General features: G+C 44.9%; 1 protein-coding gene and 1 pseudogene across 1 annotated transcript in view; both read right to left on the bottom strand.

Moving 5' to 3' along the window:
* KIF16B (kinesin family member 16B) overlaps nucleotides 1-22,345 on the bottom strand; it is a 270,569-nt gene that overhangs the window by 222,465 nt on the left and 25,759 nt on the right. The window contains exons 6-11 of the mRNA XM_010854070.1: nucleotides 19,130-19,272; nucleotides 17,016-17,184; nucleotides 16,695-16,826; nucleotides 15,398-15,573; nucleotides 10,217-10,282; nucleotides 5,820-5,879 (exon numbers count right to left, since the gene is read on the bottom strand). Coding sequence (XP_010852372.1) covers nucleotides 5,820-5,879; nucleotides 10,217-10,282; nucleotides 15,398-15,573; nucleotides 16,695-16,826; nucleotides 17,016-17,184; nucleotides 19,130-19,272 — 746 coding nt within the window. The remainder of the gene's footprint in view (nucleotides 1-5,819; nucleotides 5,880-10,216; nucleotides 10,283-15,397; nucleotides 15,574-16,694; nucleotides 16,827-17,015; nucleotides 17,185-19,129; nucleotides 19,273-22,345) is intronic.
* Nucleotides 20,262-22,345, bottom strand: part of LOC104998741 — a 2,806-nt pseudogene continuing 722 nt past the window's right edge.

Below are 22,345 nucleotides of genomic sequence, written 5' to 3'. Positions count from 1 at the left end.
TGAGGGGTCAATAGATGGAGGGATTCCGCGTGACTTGAAAAAATTCATCAGCAGTAAGATGTACAACGCCAGGCCAGTCCCCTTACAAACCATCCCAAATACAAAGCAGCCGATGCCACGTGGAAGCCATGGAAAGAGGGGCTGACATGAATGCCCTGGGAATGCAGCGACCCCAGGCCTGGTAGAAGCCAATTCATCATGACATTAAGTTCCAAGAGCCAACAGTTACCGCAGCTAAAGACAAGTTCAGCCAGAATGAAAAACGCACTGGGGCAGCCGAAGATTCTGAGCAGCTGGCAGTGCCCAGCATCAGACAGAAATGCCAGGTGTTCACATCCCTGGGGACTTTAAGACAGGGAGCTGGTTACCCTGCTGATGGCAGAGCTGGGCAGCCGGTGGAGCTGGTGAGGCCACTCACAAGCTGACAAGGCCAGGAAACCAGCACCGCCCCAGGAGGAGGGGCAGGTCAGGAGGAGATTCTGGAAGTCAGGGCTGTATCGCCAGGTGGTACCACGCCAGGGATTCTTCAAGGAAATGGCATGAGAGAGGTCTGGTTCCTCCCTCCAACCCCTCACAGCAAAGCTCACTGGGCACAGGGCAGCCCGCTCGGTAGCTCCCCATGATACAGGTCAGAGCAGGAGAAGGGAAAACCCGGACTGAGGGCAAGAGAGTCCAGAATGGCCTCACCTTTCCTGCCCCAGCTTTTCAGGTCCAATACACACTGGGACGTGCGGACGCGTCAGCCGGACATCTTATTAACACACAGGTTCCGACTTCGGAGCCCGCGGTGAGACAGAGCGCCTGCGCTTCCAACCAGCACACAGACGATACTGATGCTGCTGGTCCAGGAACCATACACGGAGCGGCAAAACCTAACTGACCCAGGGATGAACCGGACTGTAATCAACAGGAACGCGGCCACATTCCTTCCAAGGATGAAGAACACAGTCGCCTATGAGCCTTTCAAATGGAATAAGGAAAACAGGATGGAATGCACAGGCAGGAGCTCCAGCGCAGGGCTGCTGCCTGCACAACACGCCGCATTACCTTCCCCGCTAGCTCACAGGTGTGTGCGGGTCATGGCTGTTACGAGCTGAAATGTGTCCCCCTAAAAGCTCAAATGCTGAACCCCGGAGCCCCAGTATCTCAGGATGTGGTTGTTTTCGGAGATATAGCCCTTAAACAGATAATTATGTTAAAATAGAAGCCATGGGGCTGAGCCCTAGTCCAATCTGACCAATGTCTTTACAAGAAAAGGAGATTAGGCTGCAGAGGGTGACCAGGGCCACAGGCACACAGAGAGAAGGTCACATGAGGCCCAGAGGGCAGGCAGTGTTCATAAACCAAGGAGAGAGGGAGGCTTCAGGACAAGCCTACTCTAGTGAGACCTTGATCTTGGTCTTCTCGCCTCCAGGACTGCAAGCAAATAAATGTCTGCTGCTTAGGCCTCAAGTCTGTGATGTTCTGATAGTCCTGCTGCTGCTGCTGCTGCTGCTAAGTCGCTTCAGTCGTGTCTGACTCTGTGTGACCCCAGAGACGGCAGCCCACCAGGTTCCCCCGTCCCTGGGATTCTCCAGGCAAGAACACTGGAGTGGGTTGCCATTTCCTTCTCCAATGCATAAAAGTGAACAGTGAAAGTGAAGTCACTCAGTCGTGTCCAACTCTTAGCGACCCCATGGACTGCAGCCTACCAGGTTCCTCCATCCTTGGGATTTTCCAGGCAGGAGTACTGGAGTGGGGTGCCATTGCCTTCTCTGTCTGATAGTCCTAGCAAACTAATATAAAGATTTTGCTTTAGTTCCCTGATACTACTACTATCAGTAAGTTTTCACTGTATGCCTGCTCTGTGAGAAACAGTTGAGTTTCTAGGAGCTGGGACACAGAATGATAAGGACATAGTCCGAGCCCAGGTCCTGCTCCTGTGTAGAGGGAGAAACCGAGATCACCAAACTCCAATTATGATGAATGCTGTGAAAGAGACAGAACCAAAAGCCAGAGGAAGACAAAATCATTCCACCTGAAAAGTGGGAGAGAAGAGGGATCAGAAAGAGCTTCATGGTGGATTCTGATGGGCGTGGAAAGGGGAGGACCTGAGATGATGGAGCAGCACAGGCAAGGGCCGGGAGACCCCAGAACCCAACACCCAGTGCGGACAGGGGCCAGCGAGGCCTCTGGCCAGGCGGGGGGAGACCAGGAGCTACAGGCAGACGCAACTATGGAACTGGGAAGGAGCTCAGTGCCTCTGGGGACCAACAAGGGGGTCTAGACTTTAATTTCTAGAAAGGAAGATTAATGAAAATGAGGAAGCGAGATTAACAGGCAAAGGAGTGGATATACAGTGTGAGCGGCAGAGGATGATAAAGCCCACATTACTACCCACCTAAGAAATGTCTCTTCAAGGTCAACACACTTTACACTCTCATCAGCTACTTGCATCCTAATCCCAAGCACTTTATCACCTCTCGCCTCAAGACCTGGGTATAAGGAAGAGGTTGCCATCCACCCTGACTTTCAAGCTGGGGATGAGGGGACATGACCCTGTGGGTAAGTGTCACAACCCACGAGTGACTCGGGAAGCGAACTGAAGCCTGAGATGGAGCTGGAAGGTCAAAGCCCCAGGCTCGTGCAATTATCACCACAGCGTCACCTGCCCAGCTTCAAACACCCAGCATCTCATCAGAGCACCTTTCATCCCCTCTTCACCCCACTCAACACGCCTGAGACTTCACTCATTCCCAGCAAGGAAAGCCCCAGACCAGATCACAAAGAAGGGGACAAAGTCACTCTGAGCGTCTGAGTTTCTTAGCGTCTGAGAGCTCAGGAAAGAAAAAGCCACAAGGCCAGCTCCTAGTGTGCCAAGAGGCACTGAAGCATCCTGTATCGCCCTTCAGTCCCCCAGACGGTTTCACTCTCAGTCTTCTCTCCAAAGGTCTCTCCTTGGATGTTCAGGATTCAGGGCTTAGAAGGGATGATACTGACAAGTCGGCAAAGTAAACAATCAGCGCTATGGTGGAGATGATACTGGGAATCTACTGTCTCACTGGGCTCATCTCTAGAAACAAGCAAATGCAGTGGAAAAACAAGGTCCCAGAATTGAAGATTCGTATTTTATCAGGGGCACAGGTCGATTAAACCACTGATCTCAAAGCAAGATTACACCTTTACACCCTTGCCACAGCCCCGAGGGGGAAATACACTTCACCCCACCCCCTTGACTTTCTGTTCAGACTTGCTTCCATCACGATATGAGGAGATGCTTGAAATGTGCTTGCGAGACCAGGTGTGCCTGATTCTACATTGGCCATGACCACAGACCATTCCTAGGACAACCAGCTAGTCCCAGAGAGTGAGAGACTGACCTGGAACCCACCCGAAGCCTGAATCCAAACCCAGCCAGACCAGCCACGCAGCCAATATGCACAGGCACGAGGGACAGTGCATGTTGTTTTAAGCCACTGGACTGGAGTGGGTTCTCTGTAGCATGACTGGAACAAGAGCTGATGAAGGAACATTCGGGCAGCAAAAATACCAGGAAGATTGACAAACTGAACAGACACAAACTCATCGCAAAGCAATCTCTTTCCCCGTCAGTTTCCAAAGAATGTTTTCAAAAGCATCTGAGTAGCCGTTTTCTTCACCTCAGCCCTCAGGTGCTGTCTTCCAATAAGAGATGAAGACAGCTCTTAAAATACCAAACGTGAGCAGAAAGCAACTACGGGTTTAAAACACAGACACCAGTAGAGAGATCTAAAAAGGGCTTGCTGGGTCAAAAGAAGGGAAAAATCTGAAACATCATGAGCCCTTTTCATAACTTTCAACACTGAGCACATAACACCTCGCTAGTCTTCTCATCTCAAAAGTTAATAAAAGATAAAAACAGTGAGATTTATGAAAAACAGAGCTGAAATTGGAAGAGGATTTATTTAGCTTTAGGGTCCAGAATAACATTTGGATAAAAAGCATCACAAAAGGTTCAGGGGTTCACCATGGTGACTCTCAGTGTGGACAGCTCTGCAGCGCTATTATAAAACCCCCAGCACAGTGACAAAGAGAGACCCGGCAGCAAGGGTGGGCTGACATCTTTGCGTTCACTGCTGCACCGCCTCCTGTGCTATAAGGCACAACGCACACCAGTGGCTTTGCAAATAGCTAATGACTTGATTTCTCTTTTCCTTATGTGCAGCAGATTTTAGTCCTCTCGGGCAAATTTGCTGAGGAAAGTATACATCATGCCATGAACGGTCCAACGATCGGGCTTCTTAACACTGGGGCTGCAACCCGACACCTCCAAACGGGTGCAACAGAGACGATGATGAATAGTTTCATCTCTGCCGGAGCTTATTCCCACCCAACTCTCAAGAAATGCAACTAAAGTCTTTGCTCAGTTTTCCTGCACGAAAACCTCTCAACAAAACAAACACTGAGAAAGTACCTTAAAATAACATGACGCTATCATCATCATCAGGAGGAAAGCAAAGAAATTCTGGATGTAGAAGTCTTACTTACTGCAGCCCTTTTCAGAGCTGGAAAGAATGTCTCTGGGACCACCACGATCCACGGCTACTGAGGACTGCAGCTCAACTCTGCTCGTGAGCAATAAGCGTTGTAGCCCCCAGAGCAGGCCAGGCTGCCTATATGGTACAAGGAAGCTTTCATAAGATGATGCAGACCCCACTCTCAGACCGAGTAGCTCAGTGGCTATCCCAGGCCTTCAGAAGCTCCCCCTTCAACCCTGTGCAATGGTCACCTGCTGCTCCCTCCTCACGTGAAGGCCATCCAACTCAGGGTTCTGCAGAGACACACAGCTAAACCTCATCATCGTCACCAATGTTCAAAGGAGGCCTCAGTCCTCTGGGAAAGTTTTACCTCCACAGATCTTAAAAACAAACCAGGATTCAGTAATCATCTCTGAATCACCTTCTCTCATGTGTAAGGACAGACAGACACTATCAAAGCGTGAAATTCCAGGCTGAACCTCAAACCTGACATGGCTGATCCTCCACAGATGACACAAGTTTCCTACCAACTCAGCAAAAAAAAATGGGACCACAAAGAAACGTGTATTTTGAAGCATAAAGTATGAACCATGGAGGCTATTACTGACATCTTTTCACCATGAATCTTGCCAAAAATACAGCCCATCACTGCCTAGCCTTTAAGACACACAGGAAAAGAATAATTCCAGTAGGAAATCAGTAGTTGGGAAACTTCTGAAGTCTAGCACGCTACACACATACTCTACAGTATTGCCAAGGGAAGTTTTTTTTTTTTTTGTAATTCATGTATCTTAACTGCAGGATAACTACTTTACAGTATTGTGATGGTTTCTGCCATACATCGCCATCAACATGAACCGGCCTCAGGCGCACACGTGTCCCCTCCCTCCTGAACCCTGTTCCTACCTTCCTTTCCACCCCAAGGCTCCAGGCTGTCACTGAGCACCAGCTCTGGGTGCCTTGCATCACACATCAAACTCCCACTGGCTATCCATTTCACATTTTTTTAAACACATTGCTTTTATATTGAGTTTAACAAAAAGCAGAAAGACAAAGTGGGAGCCCTTGAATATTAAACGGAATTTAATATATGTTGAGTCAAAAATGGAAAAAACTCCACAAGTGAGAGGAAATGCCTTAAGTATGAGCACCGTCTCTAAACACACAGCTTTAATGGCTAATAGCTCCCTTTTCTGTTCCTTTAAAATCCAACCAGAGTCCCAGCCCAACAAAGCACACAAGTGCCGCGTGTGACAGAGAAAGGAAGGAGTTTACCTACTGAAGCAAGCACAGTAAGATTATGGCACCTTTTACAGTCCTTACTTTCAAAATATTTTGGGTTTCGTTCCACTTATTTGTCCATTCCTTGGTTAATTCTTGAACCTAAAAGAAAAAAAAAAAAAAAAAAAACGTCATTGCTCTATAAAAAAATTACTGTGATTTTCCTTTAAAAGTTTTCAAACTTTTATAGATTATAGAAGAACATACTATACCTTTTTAAATTAGATAGCAATGCTGCAGAGTACCATTACCAAATATAAATCAAACGAGCTGATCTCACCCTACAACCTACATTACGGCAAAGGAAAGAACAGAAAAAAAATCTGTCAAGCTGCCTAGAGCTTTACAGCAGTCTTTTTCAAGGTGCACTTAAATAAAAGCTGCTTCCTTGGATATTAACCAAAATTACACGTTCAAAGATGCCACCATCCCATTACATGGGTTAATTTTTCCTGATTATACTTTAGGTCCTAAGAAATGGTGATTTACTTTACTTTCTAATTAGATGTGATGATTAAATCACCTTGGAAACTGCCATTTTCTTTTAGGAGATAATCTGCTTTTGTAGCTAATTAATAAGGTTTATAAATATCATTTTATCTTTTTTTTTTAAAGGTAGCTCCTTAATTGACTCTTAGTAAAGGTAAAAATATCTTTTTGATAATAATCAGCTTCTTTCCAGTCTGCAGTAACTTAAGGGAGAAAATATCCCCCACTGTCAAACACAGCACAGTTGGAAATAGCTTCTTAGTTAATGAAAATACTCTGCTAGTTCCACACAACTTTTTAAATGACCTGAGTGAGTGAGTCATTAAGAAGTAAAGTGATACCTGATTGAGAGGTAGAAAAAAAGAATGGAAAATTCTGTCAAAAGGAATATACTTCGGATTAAAAGCGAGTGACCTCCGAGGGGCTGGGGGAGTGCGGGGCACACACCCTCCCGAAGCCTCTTCCCTTCCGCCCTCCAGTGTTCCTGCCACCTCCCCACCCAGCAGCAGACGCCATCCCAGTTCACCTGACTGGTCTCCCTACCAATAAGTTACCCTGTTCAACCAGGTCAAAGTGGAAGCACAGAATACATTGGATTACGTGCTCAATGCTAAGAGGAAGATGCTTTCCACAGGCCTTAGGTATCATAAACAGAAAGGACGTGAGTCAGCAACCTTCAAGAAAGGCTGTGTTCATCACTGACAAAAAAGGAGGGACTGGAGTGACAGTTTATCTGAGAGCAAAACCAAAACACCTCTCACTCACCTTGTTCATTCAACGGCTAGACATTTTACTCCTCGATTTACCGCAAACACCCTGGAGAAGGAAATGGCAACCCACCCCAGCATTCTTGCCTGGAGAATCCCATGGACAGAGGAGCCTAGTGGGCTGCTGTCCTTGGGGTCGCTAGGACAAGGTTGAACACGGCTGAGCAACGGAACACTTACCGCAAACAACTACAGGAGTTCTAAGGTAGCATTTTTTTTTAAATAAAATATCTTCCTTAAAATGATACAAATAAACTTATTTACAAAACAGGAAGAGGCTTAGAGAAGGAGAATGAACTTATGGTTGCAGGCTGGGGCGAGAGAGAAGGGTGGGTAGTTAGGGCACTTGGGAAGGACGTGTACACACTGCTGTATTTAAAATGGATAACCAGCAAGGACCTGCTGTACAGCACAGCGGACTCTGCTCAGCATGATGTGCACCCTGGATGGGAGGGGGTGTGGGGGAGAATGCATACATGTGTATGTACGGCTGAATCCCTTCACTGTTCACCTGAAACTATCACAACACTGTTTGTTAATCACCTATATACCCCAATACAAAACAAAAGGTTTTAAAAATATATCTTCTTTAACTGGGCTTCCCTGGTAGTTCAGCTGGTAAAGAATATGCCTGCAATGCAGGAGACCCCAGTTCAATTCCTGGGTTGGGAAGATCCCCTGGAGAAGTAGCCTACCCACTCCAGTATTCTTGGGCTTCCCTGGTGGCTCAGACTGTAAAGAATCTGCCTGCAGTGCAGGAGACCTGGGTTTGACCCCTGGGTTGGAAGGATCCACTGGAGGAGGGCATGGCAACCCACTCCAGTATTCTTGCCTGGAGAATCCCCACAGACAGAGAAGCCTGTGTGCTACAGTCCAGGGGGTCACAGAGTCAGACACAACTGAGTGACTAAGCACACACACACGTCTTCTTTAGTTATTAATGTCAAGTCTACCATCTTCTTAGTAAGAGAAGAAATAGGACTGAGCCTCTGTAACTTCTTTTCGTGCTCACTGGTACTTGTCAGGCAAGGCTGTCCTGCCCGCCCCCCTGGACCAGCCACACACACAGGCTCTCCTTTCATCACTCAAGTGATGCCAACCCCATGGGTCACAGGGCTTTTTGTGTTGGAAAAGCTTTCAGAGAGGGAATATTTCTACACCTTCTCTCCCTACAGACGTAGAAGAGACTGGGGTGATGAATTTACTAATTTATAATAATCAGTTAACAGATTCTCATTGGCAATTTATCTGAGAAACACCAAGTATTTAACAAAGCATGCTTTGGGATTTTACCAACAGGTAAGTTCTCCCTAAAGAAACGTAAGCCAATTAATCCTTTTCCAATTCAATCAAATAATTCCAGCTTTCAAAGAACTGTAAGTATGCCTTCGGTTTCTTTTACCACTGAATTTAAACCAAATAATCTTCATTTTTAAAATTCAAGAAAAAAAAAAATGCAAAGTCTGATAGCACCTCTCACAATGTGACCAGGTGATAAGATTTACAGCCAAGTGGATGGCAAACAATTTTAAAAGGTCAGCAAAGGAAGAGATGAAAATTTAGAAAATGTTGTTAACAAGAGTCACGTCTGTCCGCACATGTATAACAATTCAAATTAAAATGTTTATTGGTTTCTATTAACTTGCTAGGTATTCCTGAAAACTATCAGTAAGAAATAATTTAAGACTATATTCAGACACATCAAGGGTTTCCCTAGTGGCTCAGATGGTAAAGACTCTGCCTGCAATGCAGAAAACCTGGGTTCAATCCCTAGGTCAGGAAGATCCCCTGAAGAAAGAATGGCAACCCACTCTAGTATTCTTTGCCTGGAGAATTTCAGGGACAGAGGAGCCAGGGGGCTGGGACAGTCCACAGGATAACAAAGAGTTGGATACAACTGAGTGATGAACACACACAATCCAGACACATCCATCAAAGTCCTCAAAATTAAAATCTGAAGTACCAAAATACAAAATGTCAAGAGAAAAACAGGGGTTAAAAAACTAATGTTTTCACTAATGCTATTATCAGCAAATTAATCAGCATAATTACCCAGGAAGTGTCAACAAGTTCCTAACTACACTCTTGATTTGTATCTTCAATACTGTGTATTCTTGAAAGAGCTTTGCCAACAAAATCCTATTTTCTTTCTCAATCTGCTTTAACCATTTGGCACAGTGGACAAAATCCACTCTGAAAACATTATCAATACCTGTTTCTCTTTTCACAGAAGGTCTTTCTCTTTTAAAAAGAAAAAAAAAAAAAGATAGTATAGAAGCAGGTCATCCGTGAAACTAGTTTTCAGAAAGCACCAGCACTAACACTGGCTTCAGCCCAGAACACCCTCCCCCCAGCCTCAAATCCCACTTTGCTTAAAGCAACGAAGCACCTTCACGGAGTATTCAGTGATTCCCTAAGTGCTGCAATTCCCGCTAGTAAGTAGAAGGATGGCCAAAAAACCCCACGGTGAGGCTGTGGGGACCAGCATGTGAACACAGCCTCCCTTTCCTGAAGTGCAGCCTCACCGCCTCGTGCAATGGCCCAGTCTCAGCTGTATTCAGCCCTCGCTGCTGCTGCTGCTGCTAAGTCACTTCAGTCGTGTCTGACTCTGTGCGACCCCAGAGACAGCAGCCCACCAGGCTCCCCCGTCCCCGGGATTCTCCAGGCAGTAACACTGGAGTGCGGTGCCATTTCCTTCTCCAATGCATGAAAGTGAAAAGTGAAAGTGAAGTCACTCAGTCGTGTCTGACTCTTTGAGACCCCATGGACTGCAGCCCACCAGGCTCCTCCGTCCATGGGATTTTCCAGGCAAGAGTACTGAAGTGGGGTGCCACTGCCTTCTCCAATTCAACCCTTGACTACCAGACAAACCCCATCTATTAAATCACAGAGGACACAGGAGATACACCGGAAGTCAGCGAGTGTGGGTCTTTAAAAACAGGGTGGGAGCGTTAACTGTCATGAAGAGAGAAACTGAATGTCAGACAGCAAGTCCTGGGCTGGCCAAAAAGTTTGTTTGGGTTTTCCCGTAACATCTTGTGGACAAACCTGAACAAACTTTCTGGCTAACCCAATACTAAAAAAGTATCCACTTAAAATAGTGAAACTTAAAAAATAAATAAATAAAATAAAATAGTGAAACTTACGATTAAAAAAAAAAAAAAAAGTTATGGTGTCACTTACTCTGGCTTCATTCTGCTGAAGTTTCTCCTCCATACTTAAGGCTGTGGGGGAGTCCAGGAGGGCAATCTGCAATGCAAACCACAAAAGGCAGAGGCCATGAGTGTACACCGATAATCTAGAGGAACGATCTGTCCTGACACTGTAAACCATCAAAAACTGCCATATAAACAAACAGAGGTGAAAAGTATTTTCCCACACCTCCCTCAAAGTGTTAGTCACCACGAAGTCTTTAATCCACAAGGTACATGCCTCGTAATATTCAAAAAACCACAGCATCCTGGTAAAACTACATTTGCAACACAAATCAGCAAAGGCAAAGAAAAAGACAAACACGTAACTGGCTGACATTTTATCAAAATTAAACAGTCTAAATCCCTAGATCCTGAAAGACTCTTCCGTTTTGAATTTGCACCAAGTACAGGTTCAAAAAGAGGGGTTATCCAACCAGAGGGTTCTGAGATTTATCCACACTGACACGTGCAAATGACCCTCCTTTATCATCACTGCTGGGTCACACAGTTACAGGGAGGCTGGCCACAGTCTGTGTCCATTTCCTCATCTGTGTTGCAAAGATGGGTGTGAGAGTGATAAACTCCAAAATCAGGTTCACCCTGGGGGCACGAGGCAAGGCAGAGACGGGAGAGGGAAACACAGCCAGGTGGGGCACAGGGGGCTTTGACTGCATTCTTAACTCACAACCTGAGAGGCAGAACACGGGGCTCCAGACGAGGCTACCTGAAAGGAAGACGGAAGGGGGTCTCCCTCTCCACCTCTCCAGGCCACGGGCAACCCGTCTCACCCATTCTGCTACATAACTGTGCAGTTATTCTGGTCACATGCAAGTGCGCTTGTGTTGCTTTTCAAACATAACAGCATGAACGCTATTCTGAATATTGCCTTTTTCATCTCACAATCTTGGGAAAAACTCAGGACAAATAAATCTATTTTATTCTTTGTAACAACTCCAGTTCCACCGCACAGCGCTCCACTGTGTGGTTATTCAACAATTTATGTCCACAATTTCCTCTTAGTGGACTGGTAGTTTTTTCTCATCTTCTGCTTTACCAGAAGATAAGTCACTGATACAGGGACTTATCTTATACCAGCTGCCTACAGTATGCATGGCAGTATCAACAGAATAAATTCCTAGAAGGGCATTTGTTAATCATCTATATGCACGACTTTTTTTCATTGTCTCTCCTCCATGGAGGCTTTCACATTTCCTTGACTACCTGGTCTGCTTTTGCCCATCTTCACAAACACCCTATCACCTGGTTTTACTCTGTGACCCTCCCTGAGATGCTGTCCACCTTGAAAGTTTACACATAATGACACTTTTATTATACAGCTATTATTCAAAGTTTATCTACGACTTCAGCTACACAAATGAGAAATCCTTTCTCCTTCCACCTTCTCTAACTCATTGCCTTCTTTGCTTCCTGGACTGTTCTTGCCTATTTCTATGTTGTTAATTTTCTTGCTATCTTCAGAGACATTTAAGAGAGAAAAGTTAATGGACATTTTCTCTCTGCCAAACTCAAAGCAGAAGTCTGAAAAGATGCTTTAAATATAACAAAGGAGAACATGTGAAAAGAGAAGATACCCAAACACTTGACTGCATTAATCACTGGAGACACGGAAACTACAATCATTCTGTGACACCACGATGCCCCCTCAGAATGGCCTATGATGAAAAGCAGATACCACCAGGCATTGGCAAGGAACTGGCACTTTCACATACTGATGGTGGAATATAAGTTGGTATAAAAACCTTGAAAAATTATTCTGCAGTTATCTACTAAAACCAAACACTATGTACCCCTTCTCACACAAACTCCACTCTTCGGTATAAACTTAACAGAAATGAAGCTGCTGCTGCTGCTGCTAAGTCGCTTCAGTCGTGCCCGACTCTGTGCGACCCCAGAGACTGCAGCCCACTAGGCTCCCCCGTCCCTGGGAGTCTCCAGGCAAGAACACTGGAGTGGGTTGCTCTTTCCTTCTCCAATGCATGAAAGTGAAAAGTGAAAGTGAAGTTGCTCAGTCGTGTCCGACCCTCAACGACCCCATGGACTGCAGCCAACCAGGCTCCTCTGTCCATGGGATTTTCCAGGCAAGAGTACTGGAGTGGGGTGCCATTGCCTTCTCTGGAAATGAAGCTGGATGTTCACAAAAAGACACGGAGAAGACAGTCCACAGCAGCAGCAATAGTAGCAAAGAGAAAATCTCCAAAGCCCATCAAACAGAACAGGTGAGCTGGCGCACACGCGTGTGATGGAGTGCAGCACAGCGGTGCTCATACATGGATCTGAACCCACACGCTCCACCGTGGAGGAATCTCACAAGGTCTCAGACAGAAGCTGGTCATGATCATCGGGGGCCCAGCACACTCCCACCGCCGTATGAGGCCCCTCAGTCTGTCCTCTGCTCTCACTGTCACTTTCCACTTGTCCCTCAGCCCCGCTGCCTGAACTTGTCACCTCCCCAGGCTGTACCGCAGGCCAGCACCCTTGCACGTCTGCAACCTTATGAAACGGGTTTTTTGTAGGTCTATGTGTTGCAATGCCATAAATCTGATCTTATATAAAAGTGAGAGCAAGAGTATGTACTACATGATTACATTTATATAAAGAACAAAGAGGCAAAACTAAAAACTAACCCGGCCTGAATAAGTCAGGATAGAGGGTACCCTTGAGAGGAAGGGCAGGCGGGGCTAGGAGAGGAACGTGAAGAGAGCTTCTAGGGCACTGGGGAACGTTCTGCTTCTTGATAGCACACAGGTCACATGGGTGAATACAGCTTGTGAAAATTCACGGATACGTACACTCAGAATGGGTGTCATTCTTCAGCGGAGCGTTCACATGGATGCATATATACATACATACCACCACACATTTATCTGTCTATAATCTATGCAGCAGGAGAAGCGGATACGTGTCAGAATCTTTTGCTGTATTTAAACTGTGCTTTTGAAATTCTGATATACTTGGCATTTTGCATTGGCAAATTATTAAACATAAAATTATTAAAAGCAGGAGCTTTTATCTGGCTGTACTTCAACAACCCAGAAATGGAGCTCTGACTTGAACAGCATTCTCAATTAACCACAGCAGCCATCTGGAACAGGATACTGTGGGAAAACAAGAATGTCACCAAAAAATTTTATAGAGATTTTTCTAATGAGCGCTTAAGAACCCCTGCTTATTTTATTGAGCATCACAAATTTAATTAATTTTGGATAAGCTTGTATTGTCTCACAACAATTTATAGCTTCATGGTGCAATAAATTATTTTAAATTGGACTCGTTTTTATTGTAACATATTGTTTTTCAGAGTTCTTCACTGTATCCTAAAATAGACAACAATCTTTTCCATCCTTATCCCCAAAACTACAGTAACTAAAATAATCCTTTAATGACTGTGGTGGTCTTTGGCCATGAAAGAAAAAGACAAGGGAAGATCAGAAAGTATATGGCAACTGGCATATACAACACCTCTAAAACATTCCTAGGGCAGAATCTGTAAAAGTTTGAATGAAGTTCTTCCATTGGTGTGATAAGGCTCCTTTCGAGGACGTTCTCAGTTTAACATTTAACAGGCTGATCTTTCTTTTCCTCCATTCTCATGACTTACTAAATGGTAACTACAAGAATGTTCCAGTCCTTCCCTTCACACGCAGTAGTCTGGGTAACTCTATCAAACCACCTTTATATGTTTACCTCAGACAAGTATTTTTAAAACATTGAAAAAAGATCCCAGTAACAGAGCATATAAATGAACATGACAGCTGTGGCCGGCGTCATCAGTGATTCGAGCCTGGTAACATCGTGAGCTGCTGGACTCGTCATGCTGAGGCTTCCACGCACACACAGGGAAGTTCCCCATCAGTAAGCACAGCTAGGACCTCCCTGGTGGTCCCAGGGTTAAGACTCTGAGTTGCCAATGCAGGGTGCAAGGGTTCGATCCCTGGTCAAGGTACTAATCCCATATGCAAAGCAGCACACCCAAAAGATTAAAAAAAAAAGAGTACAATTATGTGGAGCTATTTTTAGGTGCAGAGATCAGCTCCCAGCCCACTCTAGTCCCCCAGTTTAGAGGACAGCGACTCTCAGGGCTTTCAGGACGCGGGAAACTCTGTGAGGCTCTTGGCCTGTTGAGTCTCATGAGTCAAACTGCTCACAGGATGCCAAGGGCTTCAAGGGCCCCATGCTCCTGGAGGGAACGCTGCTCTGAAGACAGCTCTGTGCATTTGAAGAAAAGCTGGGTTCTTTTTTTTTTTAATGATACACTTCAGACATCCATTCATGGGTTAGGAAAATGGGAAGAAATGTATCTTGTTTTGCTGGGGGCTGTTTTTCTTGGCCACATCATGCAGCATGCAGGATCTTAGCTCCCCAGCCAGGGACCAAACCCATGCCCCATGCTTTGGAAGCACAGTCTCAATTACTCAACCACCAGGTAAGTCCCTCTTTATTTCTAACTCCACTTTAACTCGAGTGTTTTAAAAAGTGATCCTGACTTTCTCTCTTGACTGTGTCTAAACCAAGAAGCACGGATCACACTGTCATCACAGAATGTAGCTTGCTACACACACCATGCAGAAGACTACGGTGAAAAGGACAAGGCTCCTTCACAAAAACCCCAAAGGATCCTGAAGGGAGGCTGTTTCCACCATCACCTGGGGGCCCAGGCACATCACCTCAGCCAGGCCACAGGAATGTCTCAGGACCCCGCATCACTATAACCACTGCTGTAAGGAGCAGTACCAAAGACAGACTCAGAAAGGGGCTCAAATGAGTCTCTCATTCTGTTAAAATACATCTAAGTCATAAAATGCTTCAGTAGAATTTTAAACATTGCTCCAAGCACCTCGATTTCCTTGCACTAATGGAGATTATGCTGCTAATCCTACTGCATGCTAAATTTCCATCCATAATTGATAACTATTAGGTAGTTAATCATCTCGGGTTTAGTGGATAAAATCTTAAGCACAGAGCATATAATGAATTCGAAGGCCAACGGGAGGGTGATGTTAAGGAGAGACCAGGCTAACTCACTCAAAGCTTTACTTAGCACTTATTTACTCAAATCAATACGACTCCCGAGATGAGTGTCTCATTAAGATCTAGAAATAGATGCCATTACTCAAAGAAAATTACCCGTAAGTCTGAGAAAAGAGCCAACCTGATTCCCCTGGGCAAGCAGCGTCTTCAGCCTGGCTATTTCGGCTCGCAGTTCACGGATGAGTTTGACGTTGGCGTCCTCATTAATGGTAGGCTTGTTGATGATGTTTTTGGCTCTATTTGCATAGCGAAGAGTACTTAGGGTTTCTCCGTAATTGACATCAGCAGGTGAAATGGCTGTGAAGAATGAATTCAAAAAATAATTTATCCAGCACTCTGTTTCATTTAACACAAAGTTGTTTTGTAATTTAAAAGTCAGATTAACCCCAGGTGTCTGGATAGACTAAATATTCATTACTACAGTCATGAATATTACAAATTATCTGGGACTCATAGGAAAGGTGCTCACTATGCTAAATTAAATGCCATTTCACTCTTCTTAAGTTTAGAATCAGCCATCTAACCAAATCTAAAACGAGACTGGAAACACTCCATTGCAGCTTAGGGAGTTTCCTCTGTTGAACATATAAGTAGAGGATTTTAAGACTATTTACACTTCTCAAGATAAAGCAGAAATTTAAATCCTTTTGAAAGAGTTCTGGCAAAACCTACCACCTATGAAAACCCAGAGTATGATAACTTTTGTAAAGAATCTGTAGATCAGCTAACGCTCCTCCTCCCAAAGCTTTGGTTGATCACATCCCCACCTCAACCCCAACAAACTTTAGACCTAAAGTTACTACACAATTGCATCTGGGGTGCACACCCCTGGGAAGACCCCTGGCCTCCACAGGGACTGCACAACTTGGGCAGGAGGAGACCCGGAGACAAGAAAAGAGAGTGGGGGTGGAGCTGGAAGAGAAATTCTCAACAGTTATCTCCCCTTTGCACATTTCCCCTCTGTTCTGCTTCTTCCTGTTAATTAGTGAAAATATAGACGTATATTATTATCATATATACCACACTTTTTCCTCTCAATTCTTAATCTTAAATTCCTTATTTTCTGCTTTTAAATAGAAAAACAAAGTTGGGTTATTTCTAGTTTATGTCTGGAGTTGGCATGAGTTGGCAGAGTTGGAAGTTTCTGTCCTATACTTTAAGCACAACTGAGGATCATCCTGCACGGATATCAGCTTGCATAACCAAGAAAACAGCAAGTTAATGTAACCAGGAAGAGGCAAAAAGAGTCAATAATACCATACTGTAAACTGGATCACAGTAAGTACTTTTCTTCAAAATAGAAAACTATTTTTTTTTTTAATAAAGAGGTGCTACTTCCTAATGAAATACTTAAAACAGCTATAATCAATTCACATGAAACACTATACGCTGAGAAGAAAAAAAACAAAAATTCTTACTGGCTATCATGATAGTTCTAGAGTTTCCGCCGAGGCTGTCTTTCAACAACCAAGTCAAAACAGAATCCCTGTAAGGCACAAAAACTTGCTTCTTCTTTACTAGAGGGTTTGATGCATCCTGAGATAAATCAGCTGCAGGGAGAAAGAAAAGGTGGGGGAAGGCAAAGACAATTACTAAAGGTTTTTTTCCCTTCTTGAATTTGGCTTCAAAAAACCTTGAAGCTATTACTCTAGTTTGTAACACAAACACTAAACCTAAGCCCTTCAGGCCACTGTGCAGCATGGAGAACGAGAGGAGGCAGGAGACCAGCGTGAACCTACCTAAGGCGGAAATGACGTTGCCCAGCGTCACAAGGGACTTGTTGATGTTGCCGCCTTCCTTCAGCCGGACCCCGGTGGCACCAGTGGCGTCCGCCCGCTCGCTTCCCGCAAGATCGACCAAGTGGATCTTACTCACGGTTTCAGACGGCATTTCAGAATCAAATTTGGCCTATGGTAAAATATAAATGCGAAATGAAGAGGTATAAAGGACACCAATGTTTATATAACATTGTGTGTGTGTTTTTCTTCTCTGTCATTCATACTTATCAATCTTCTCTCCCCAACTAGATTATTATTTCTTAACAGGAACAAAATCTTTTACATCCTCACTGATAACTAGCATTGGACTGGCAACGTATTTAGCAATCAAATTCTTCTTGGGTGACTCTTTTTTTTTTGACTCTTATATCAGAATATAAATTAACAATGTTGTGATAATTTTGGGTGTACATGAGAGTAACTCAGCCATACATATACATGGATCCATTCCCCCCCAAACTCCCCTCCCATCCAGGCTGCCACATATGTTTATGTGTTTATAACACAAGTTCAAGGGCTTCCCTCATAGCTCAGTTGGTAAAGAATCTGCCTACAATGCAGGAGACCCTGGTTTGATCCCTGGGTTGGGAAGATCCCCTGGAGAAGAAAATGGCAACCCACTCCAGTATTCTTGCCTGGAGAATCTCACGGACAGAGGAGCTTGGCAGGCTACTGTCCATGGGGTCACAAGAGTCAGACACGACTTGGCGACTAAACCACCAAAACAAGTTCTAATTATTTCCTACTCCTCACTGTGATCTCTCAGGGTAGATTTTTTTTCTTAATTTTGTTGTTTCACTGGGCTTCTTCCTGATTACAATAATTATACTGGATACAATAGAAGCCTACCATATGTGAGTCTTAAACTTTCTGAAGAACCACGAATTCCATTATCCAAATCACTCATTCAACAAGGGCTGAGTCTGACCCTGGCAGAGAAGGAAGCTAGGCCCTGAGGGGCACTCACTCCATAAAGAAAAATGTAAGTAAACAAATAATTAGTTTTGCTCTCACCTAAAATCTTGAACAGGACAAGCACAATGGTTTTCCAAAATATGATAAACATAGACAATTATGTGAAAGATCATCCAACTGTTATTTGATGTTAAAATACAATTTGTTTCACAATTATAAAATAGCAAAAATCTTAAATACTATATTGATTCTGAATTTTACCAAAATCTTACTTTCCCAAGACTTTTAACCTATGTTTTACAGTCTGAACCAAAATGCCAAGAAGAAATTACTGCATTTTGATACAAAAGCAAGCCTCTTAGGAACTAGGGATGGCCACATCCTAATCCACATTAACCAGAAAACAGGAGAAAAACCAGTCAACGGAATAAAAGATACATTTCTGGAGAATTTATCAGGAGTTGTTCCAATTGACCTTGGAGAATTTTTTCATCTTCTTTGCTCTCTGATCCCCCTCATGAATTATGCAAGTCTTTCTACCTGATACGCTCAATGGCTAACACAGGCCAGACTCCCCCAAACTCCTAATACGGGCTGAGCGCAGAGAGGACCCTACACTTTCAGGCTCGTTGGTTTAACTGGCCTTGGTGTTAACATTATTTCCCCCTAACATTAATTCATTTCCATGTGTGTTCTAAACGCTCTCCACCTCCAGATCAGAACATTAATGCTTAAAAACATCCCTTGTCCTTTAATATCATCACAATTAGCATTGTGGGGTGAATTCCACGGAGCCATACAGGACCACCCACCTTAGACCACTCAAGGTGATGAGTTCCTCACGTTGGCCTCCAGCTGCTCTGTCTGGCAACCCATTACCTACCACAGAGCTTGCAACAATGAAAACTCTGGCTTAATTAAACACAGAGCACCTTTTTTTTTCTTTTTATGTGGAGAACAGGGCAGAAGCCTGCTAAATATGTCTTAGGGGTCTTCATCGGGCTACATTTCAAATGTAACGGCAGAGAAACCATCACACAGCTCAACAGTCTAAAGAACAAGAAAACAGAAGTGGGGCGCCTCCAAGGTGCCTGGCTCAGCGCAGACCAGTCCGCAGCCGGCGCTGCCTACACGCTCGGGGGCGGGGCGACGGCCCTCACCTGCGTGAACTTGATGGTGAAGATGGCGTGAGACCGGCTGCTGACGTCATTCATCCCGGTGGCGGCGGTGGTCCGGTTGATGTTTCCTGCGTCCATAAGCTCTTCGACATCACCATAATTCTGAACTAAGTGTTTGGATAAATCTGAAAAAAAAGAGGGGGTGAAGAAATCTCCCCAACAGATAGTAGAGGGAAGAGGAGAGGTACCTCTACAAAATAATACACGACTGTAAAGATCTGTGGGCTTCCCAAATGGCACAGTGGCAAAAATCCGTTTGCCAATGCAGGAGACGAGGGTTCAATTCCTGGGTGGGGAAGATCCCCTGGAGAAGGAAATGGCAATACTCCACAATTCTTGCCTGGGAAATTGCACGGACAGAGGAGCCTGGCGGGCTACAGTCCATGGGGTGGCAAAGAGTCGGACACAACTGAGCGCACACGCATCTGCACCTGTACAAACCTATGGTGGCTCCTAATGCAGACCCAGGAGCTAACTGCCTCGGGTGCAGCTCGGTGGCTGACCAGTGGACTCACATGGCTACGAAGAAGTCATTTAACCTCACTGAGCCTTGGTCACCTCTCCTGATAGGGCTCGCCTATTGCATACAGTATTCAGGATAACCGTGCGATATCACCGTCAACATCACTAGCCCTAGTCACAGTCAGGGAAAATGCAAACACTACCTCCAGGCAAAACACGACCACATTCTTTAAAATCCTTTTTAAAGAAACTTTTCATTCATTTTTTTGAGAAACATTCATATGCTCTTATAGTCAAAAACTACAAAAAGGACACTGTTCAAGGGTCTTTCCCCTCCACCATCTGATAACCTACCCCACACTTTCCTGTCAGGCAACCCAACATTCTTAGTTTTTCCAAAACTTTCTAGAAATAAGCCATATGTATACAGGCCATTCAGTTCAGTTCAGTTTAGTCGCTCAGTCATGTCCGACTCTTTGCGACCCCATGAATTGCAGCAAGCCAGGCATCCCTGTCCATCACCAACACCCAGAGTTCACCCAAACTCATGTGCATTGAGTCGGTGATGCCATCCAGCCATCTCATCCTCTGTCGTCCCCTTCTCCTCCTGCCCCCAATCCCTCCCAGCATCAGGGTCTTTTCCAATGAGTCAACTCTTCTCATGAGGTGGCCAGGCCATTACATAAATATTAAACCATCTTTTTCCCCCTTTTACACATGGTAGCATACCATACACATTGTTTTGCATCTTGCTTTTTTCTGTGTAAAATACATTGAAGAATTCTGTGTATCAAAGTGATCCCTCATTCATGTCTATGGCTGCAGAGCACTAGACTGTACTAGGACTAGACGCTATGTATAGACCATAACCAATTGAATAGTCTCCTACTGAGATGACAGACATTGTTGAGAGTTTGCTTTCAATACAAGCAATGCTGCTACATATAATCTTGTACACAAGTTTTTATGAATATGTGAATAATTCTGCAGAACAAATTCTTTTTTTTCCAGATATTATACATTTATTTAAAACTTAGTTCTCACCTTGAGTATGCAAAATACAAACTCCACAAAATGTTCATTTTTTTACTTTGTAGTTTACAAATATACAAAATAGAAGTTGGCTTAAATTTATATTACATATTTATTAAGGCAAGGAACTATATAGAAAAAAACATTTGTTCTGCTTAAGGCATACTTGGGAATAAACCATTGTACAAATTATTGCACATCTGAAACCACAATGCATAACAGACTATATAAAAGATTAAAGTAAACCAGATGTATTTACTGGAGTTAGGTCATAAATGTAGATCAGAAGACAAAAACAGATTTTCCTTGTCAAAGCAAGCAGCAGTTTGAGAACTTTGGCCTCATCTGGTACCTTTAGAACCAAGACTTACCAAGAACCATCCTTTAGGCTATTAAACACCGTTTTCTGTACCTGGATTTCTTCCTCTTCTTCTAAGATCATCATAATGGCCTTCAGAAGGCAAATAGAATACAATGTGATCTTTATGTTTGTGTTGCATCAAAACAATTCAGGGGGTTCTGGTCTTCCCTCCCCCCAACTTTCAGATCTTATACCCTGATATCCACAACTTCCAGTCACCCCCCTACAACTCACGTGTTTTAAGTCCAGAAATATATATTCAAGTTGGATTTAGAATTGGAATGCTAGAAGATCCAGTCACAGACCCCATCTGTTTTTTTGTTTTTTTGAGTTTGTCTTTTGGTTTCCTGTGTCTCCTGATTATCCATTCACAAGTTTACTCCTTGGGAACTTGACCGTGATTGTAATGCTTTCTAGCTGGGTTCCTCCCCTCACCAGGAAGACAGTGTGAAAGGTAAAAAACACTGAATTCTCTTCTGGCAGTGTGGGTCACATCCACTGTTTGGGGATTTAAAAGTGCCTCTTCATGTGTAAGGCGAGGTGGTCCAACCTTGAGAATGCCCGGTGGCGCTTCTGACACTGCCCGGTTTGTCTGCCATAGTGCTTGGTCAGTTCATCTGAGCGGGCGAACTTCCACCCTCAGCCATCCCAGTCACAGTGGTAAGGTTTCGCACCTGTATGGGGTGCGCAGGTGTGCCTTGAGATGAGAACTCTCCGCGCAGATTTAGCCGCAGCCTGCATAATTACAAGTATGAGAGGCCGTCCTTTTCCAGAGCCATGACCTCCTCCTCCTTTTTGGCTTGGGCTCCTCCAGCATGCAGGAACTGGCTGGCACGCGCTTGGTCATGGCATGATGGGACCTGCGTCTGCATCTGATGGAGCAGGAAGGGAGGGTGGTTGGGCCCGAGGTGGGGATGGAAGCCCGGGGGGAGCGGCAGGGCAGGATGACAGTCTGGGCTGCTCAGCAGTTCCTCGGCACCCAGGGTTGGGGTAGCCCTGCCAGGGAGCTGCTGCCCCAGGGGAAAGTCGTGCGCAGGCAGCCGGTGGCCACTGCTGAGCAGAGATCCAGTGCCCAAGCGGGCCTTGAGGGGCCAACCAACAGTACACGAGGAGACAGCCTCCCGCTTGATCTTCGGGCACATACGCAGTGGCCTGCTGCTATAGGGCCCACCACCACCGAGTGGCTGCCATCTGGGCTGCCTGTGCGAACACTGATAACCAAGGGCTGCCATACTCGCTGCCAGGGGCACTCAGGCGAACGTGCCCGTCAGTCCACCACGTGGCGGCTGCAGCGGAATGCACACCGGGTCCAATTCGGGCTGCAGAAGCAGGGCCACGAAGCC

Source organism: Bison bison, unplaced genomic scaffold (assembly GCF_000754665.1).
Source record: "Bison bison bison isolate TAMUID 2011002044 unplaced genomic scaffold, Bison_UMD1.0 scf7180017864335, whole genome shotgun sequence".
NCBI classification, from domain to species: Eukaryota; Metazoa; Chordata; class Mammalia; order Artiodactyla; family Bovidae; genus Bison; species Bison bison.
The sequence above is the reverse complement of the archived record's forward strand: the minus strand, read 5'-3'. Positions and strand labels throughout refer to the sequence as shown.